The sequence below is a fragment of the Onthophagus taurus genome, chromosome 11 (assembly GCF_036711975.1).
Source record: "Onthophagus taurus isolate NC chromosome 11, IU_Otau_3.0, whole genome shotgun sequence".
Classification (NCBI taxonomy): domain Eukaryota; kingdom Metazoa; phylum Arthropoda; class Insecta; order Coleoptera; family Scarabaeidae; genus Onthophagus; species Onthophagus taurus.
The window spans coordinates 8,355,121-8,361,120 of record NC_091976.1 but is presented as its reverse complement, the minus strand read 5'-3'; the positions used below and the strand labels follow the sequence as shown (position 1 = coordinate 8,361,120).

The window sequence follows — 6,000 nt, the reverse complement described above, 5'->3', positions numbered from 1 at the left end:
TTTAGAGCAACAAAAAATATGTGATTTTGCAAAATTAATGTCCGTGTTAAATGTAAAACACATCTATAACAATTTGAATCCGCAAAGTTTGAGTTATTTTAGATTGTTCTATGTTTTTTAATTCTTATTGTGTAATATAAAACCGCTGACACAAGAATTACTGACTGAAACTTCCAAAAACTTTAATTTTCAAAGAGTAAAGTGCCCTTTAGAGAGTTGTTCTAGTGAAAATAATAGCTGTTCCAGATTGCGTTAGCTATAGTAAGTATATATTTGTAATATGGAATTGATAATAGAAAAACTATGGTCACAGCAATCTACTAGATATTCCGGCGGCCAAACCTATTTTTAGTTATAACTTCGTAATGGTGTATCTCATAATTTTGATTTTCTAGAACAATAACTAGAACAACTAGAACAACCCAGAACAACAAAGAAAATTTCATTTTTCCTAAAACGGGGGGCTAGTCAAAAAACCCGTTTTTTTGGTTTTCTCGCGGAGTTTTTATTTTTTCGATTTGCCGCTTTGGAACAATGTAGAACAACTCTAGAACAATCTAGAACAAAAAAAATTAAAAATCAAAAAATGGGGGGCTAACTTCCCGCACTCGCTATAAAGGGCATTTCTACAGAATCAGCAACGAAAATTTATAAAAGTATATCTCGACCGCTGCTAGATTACGGACATATAGCAACACTATGCTCACCAAACTCAACCAAGACTATAATGCAGAAAGCTGAAAGATGTTTAAGAATATTAACAAAAATCAGACACCCAAACAATCCTCTTCATAATACGTATATTATGAGGTTTTATACTCAAGGACTAAAATCCAACCAATGTGAGGACACAAAAGGTTGAAGACAAAATTTATTAAGAAAACTATACTCGTCGCCCTGGATCAACTGTGTCAAATACGCGGGCATAAAGGAGAACCTTTTTCACCGTACGAACTATTGAAGCGTTAAACATAATTAATATATATGTTAAGTTATATACTTAATAACATAGAATTGTCCACAGTAAGCGGAAAGACCCAATACTGAGTCGGTAGCTTAAATAAAGATATTATTATTATATTATAAATAAATTACTCAAATGGTGTTTTAAGTTAAGTGATTTAAATCGGACAAACCCTGCTATAAATACAGTTTTTATATTTGGATTTCGGATAAGGTACAATTATTTGTTTTTGTTTAAAATAAAACACCAAAATTGTGAGTAAAAATTTTATCAATTTATTACAGGTTTTTTCAACTTAAAGCACACTGCTGAGGATTTTTCGTAACATAAAAAATAAGTATGTCCTACCTGCATAAAATACGAAAATGAGACAAACACGGTAATAACGTTTTCATTTATAATTTTTTTTCCTAATTCTCTTCATTCATTTGATTTTCGTTTGTCGTCGGTTCGCAAAAAGCAAAAGCTGAAAGGAGAGACAGTAAGAGACGAATAGGTTCAGTAGTATTGCAACACAATCGTACATTAACTTTTTTTTTTTAGCGTCATCACATATGATATAATATCGTATATATTATATATATTATTAATAAATTCTATACATTCACTAGGGGTGCAAGATACAATAATAAAATATATTAAATATAGTAATAATCATAATAAAAAAAAATTCGTTCAATGAAGAAATGTCAACGGCTTAAACATTTAACTGAAATAAAAAGAAAACCACCATTAATTAATTAATGCTTATGTCAATAATATTTAAAAAATGACTTACTTCTTTTTCAGTGTCAAAAAGCTTTTTCGCTTTTTATCGTCCTTTTGTCCGGACGCGGGCAGCGTTTGCGATCGCGATGGTCCTGCAGAACCAGCTTCCTGCAGTACCGAAATTCTACCGACCCATTGATTCATTTCAGCATCATCGTGAGCCTGGAATAAGAAATCGGCTCCATTTTCCAGTTTCAATCGGAACACGTGCTTTCTCTTTTTATAATCGGAAGCGACAATCGCTGAAGCTCCGGTTAAATTCAATGGCTGTTCTCCCTTCAACATCTGATCGGGTTGTGTTTTGGCCGCTTTCGCGTCCTTGTAGAAATGTAACTGGGTGCCTTTCAGCACGCAGTACATCGTCGTCCAGGAGCGATTTGTAGACTTGGTGGTCGTGTTGGCCCATTCATGTTTACGAGTCAACAGACCTTCTAATTCAGGCTCTTCATCAGGACTAGCTTGTTCTAAATTTTAGAAGTTTATTTGAGTCAAATTTTAAATCTGGCAGGAATGATAAAAAAGTAATTGAAAGGATAAAAGGGACAATTTAACGATTATATTAACGTGGACTCTACTGCACATAACAAAGAAGCTCGAACCCTGATCGTAATATACCTGAGGAATAGTGCACGGCTTCGTCATCACTAGCCCCGGAAGACTGCTTGTGACCTTTCTTCCACCGGAAACTCCGGAATGGAGATTTGCTGCGAGAGCGATCTTTCCTGCGAGCCTCCTTTTCGACTGTTGCTGGTCTTGGCGCTTTAACAACACAAATAAGCAAAAACGAACACGCATGCAATGCCTTCAATTCAAAGGATTTACAAAATGTATAATGGAAAGGAAATAACAATTTAAACAAAACTTGGAATAAAGTAAAGGATAAAATGTCGATAATATTGTAGATCCCTGGTAATTTAGAGATTAATGCAACTATTTTGTGATTTTAGGATTCTCTATTTTGCTGCCCGAGTATTACATTGTTTTATGATATAAAAATAAAATCTGAGGAAATCAATACTATGGTTTGATCTACGGAAAGCATAGATACCATAGTCCGTTTCTTCAATATTTGGATTTTACAATGGTGTTAGAAATAAAGGATTTTGATGAAAAATTTATTTATTTTTCATAAATTTTATTTTTTAAATATATTTTGCAGAAATGTATGTTATTCCGAAATGTTACATACATCTAAAAAAACATTAAAAATTTTTACTTCTTCATTGGTTTTGGGTTATTTGGCAAAAAATGTTCTCATAGTACATTTTATTGACTACAGGCATCTAATTATACAGGGCTTCCCAAACTTCCCAGGACGGAGCTATAAGTTTTGAACGAGTGAGAAAAAAATATGAAAATTTGGGGATCACTAATAGTCATAAAAACTACATTCTTAAATAGTTTAGAACTACCGCGCAAAGTGGAGAATAAAATGTTTTCATGTTTTTTTGTACGATTATTTCGATTTTTATAACAAATGTTCAAATTGTTGATATTCTTCGGTCTCGCAATGATCCAAACGCTCATAAATGGAATTTTGAACCATCAGGAGCATATTCCTAGTGAAATTGGTAAAGTCCTATCCATAAAATTTTGAAAAGAAATAATTATTTCCCCTATAAGTTTCACCTAGTTCAAGAATTGAACGAAGGTGACTTCGAAAAAAAGTTGGAATTCTGTGAAATAGTACGTGAAAAATGTGATGTTGACAGAAACATTCTTTCTACTTGAATAGTAAGGTTAATAGGCACAATTGTCGTTATTGGAGGGACGAAAATCTACGTTTAATAAGAGAAGATCAAACTTAGAGCCCGCAGAAAATGAATCTATTGGCTGGTATTATGGGAAAGAATGTAATTAGTTCATTTTTTATTCATGGAAATTTGGACGGAGACAGATATCTGCAACTGTTAGAAAATCATGTTCCAAATGTACGTGCCGTATGCCCTAATGGTATTGACAACAAGTAGTTCTAATAAGGTGGTGCTCCTCCACATTTTAGTCGCGCAGTCCTAGACTTTTTAAGCTACACCTTTCCAAACCGTTGGATTGGTAGAAGAGGTGAAATTGAGTGAACACCATGATTTCCTGATCTAACACCACTTGAGTAAAAAAAAGTAGAATGTATGCAACAAAACCAGAATCAATAAATGAATTGGAAAATCGCATACTTGAAGAAACCACCAATATCACTAGGGATATACTCCAGATGGTTCAAAATTCCATTTATGAGCGTTTGGGTCATTGCGAGACCGAAGAAGGTCGACAATTTGAACATTTGTTATAAAAATCGTAATAAACGTGCAAGAAAACATCAAAACATTTTATTTTCTCATTTGGTAGTCAACCCCTCATAATTCTTGAAATAATTAAGATATCGGGTGTTGGTTTATGAGGTTGTGTTTCTTTTTGCATTACCTTTAAAATAAGGTAAAACTCGACAGCGGTTGCTATTTAAAAATGTAGGGGTGGTCATCCCCTAAAAAACTCCACATTGTATGGAAGTTCTAAACTATCTAAAAATGTAGTTTTTATGACTTTTAAGTGATCCCCAAATTTTCAAATTATTTTCTTCACTCGTTCAAAACTTATAGTTCCGTCACGGGAGTTTTGGGAGGCCCTGTATACAGACTAAATGGCAGCTACTTTGTTTGGAATCAGAAAGCCTTTACCGTTACCTCTTTTCTCTGATTTCTTTGTCTTAAGCTAATAATTTCAGAAAAAGAGAAGTGTACAGAACGTTACTTTATAGAACTTTTCCTTTTCAGAAGAAAATGTCCGAAATTTAACTTCGTTAACGAATTTAGTAAACTACAAGTAGTCCTTCAAAAATGTCGTTCTATTGCACTATGAACTGAATGCACGAGTGCCTAAGAATCGAAAATTTCATTGTAATCTTTCAGATTGTTATTTCTTTGTGGAACATGTGCGATTGCAAGCTTATTAAACTATTGTAGTTTTGAGGGATGCAGCTATCGCTCCACAAAATCAGCTCTTTCCAACAGCAAAAAGTCCTGTGCCACTCCTTAAAATTTTATATACTGCACTGGCAATATCATTACTCTTCCACCTGCTCTTCTATGAAATCTGATCAAATTGCACAGTATACAGTCTTAGTATCGTTAAATAATAAAAAATTTTGACATCTTCTCATCTCTCATTAACTTTTTCTTTACTTCCAGCTTATTCTTTGCTCACTCTGTCATAATCCATATCTCGCATCCATAATACAGTATAGGTCTAATGATGGTTTAAGGGGAAGCTTTAGGTCAAAAAATCATTTTTTTTATTCATCTTAATCGATAGTAGTTACATACGAAAATATGCAACCAAAGTTTTATGTCAAAATTCGAAGTTCTTTTTCAGTTACAGCCGCTGAAAGACCACGCGTACATAAGCACAAGCCCAAAAGTTTACGAATTTCAAGCTGCGCATTTCAAGACAACAACACCGTAGCTTTAGTAGCACAAAAGAAGCTCGTAAGGCCCGTAGAGCCGATCTAATTTCTCAAAACCCGTTTTTCGAACAAGCTGACGGGTAGTTGTATGGACCAATTAGCTGATTAGCGTACGACAGCGGTAAAATTTAAAAAATAGCAACCCTTTTTTGAAAAAACTTTAAACGCGATTTTCTTGAAACTGCATTATTTGATATTGCATACACGATTTTATTTGAAAGCGTATTAGTATAGCTTATACTTTGAACTAAAAAGATGTAAGATTAAAAATAAAAAAAATTGTCCATTTTTTTTCATCCTGTAATTTTCGATCGCCTAAATCAGCTTCCCCCCTTAATAGACTGTAATTTTTGAACAGCTTGAATACAGCTTTGGAGAGGAATACATGTGATAGAGCAAAGTAAGTTCTGTTCGCGGTCGTTATTCTACTTTATATTTGTGATTCCTCCGCTCCTTCTGCATTGAGTTTGACTCCCAGGTTCATAAACTCCTCACTTTTTCAACATTTTCCTCGACTATAATGTGCTTTACATTCCTATTTGTGCTCGATTGGGTTAATATCTTCGTCATTTGCTTATTGATTTAAAGACAGATCTTCTTGGCTTCTCTTTTACGTTCTATGTATATATCTGCCGTGTCATCTGTCCTGCGAAGCATGATGTTAATATTGTAGGCATTTGTACGGATCTATTTATTAACAAATTAGTTCTCCCGGTATTCATTTGGCGTATTACGTATTGAGATATCAAATTAAACACCGACTTTGTTTTAGCCCTTTGTTTATATCGAATACGTCAGTTAGGTCATATTC

The 6,000-nt window shown here is 33.8% G+C and overlaps 1 protein-coding gene across 10 annotated transcripts in view; it reads right to left on the bottom strand.

The window, feature by feature from the left end:
• Positions 1-1,217: 1,217 nt before the first annotated feature.
• The window catches only part of LOC111416684 (spectrin beta chain), a 43,530-nt gene continuing 38,747 nt past the window's right edge, over positions 1,218-6,000 (bottom strand). For 6 of the 10 annotated variants that reach the window (XM_071199710.1, XM_071199712.1, XM_071199713.1 and 3 more), the window contains 3 exons: positions 2,348-2,491; positions 1,743-2,196; positions 1,218-1,673 (listed from right to left, as the gene is read on the bottom strand). In XM_071199710.1, coding sequence (XP_071055811.1) covers positions 1,670-1,673; positions 1,743-2,196; positions 2,348-2,491 — 602 coding nt within the window. In that variant the 3' untranslated portion in view covers positions 1,218-1,669. The remainder of the gene's footprint in view (positions 1,674-1,742; positions 2,197-2,347; positions 2,492-6,000) is intronic. The other 4 variants (XM_071199715.1, XM_071199714.1, XM_071199716.1 and 1 more) reach the window with 2 other exon arrangements.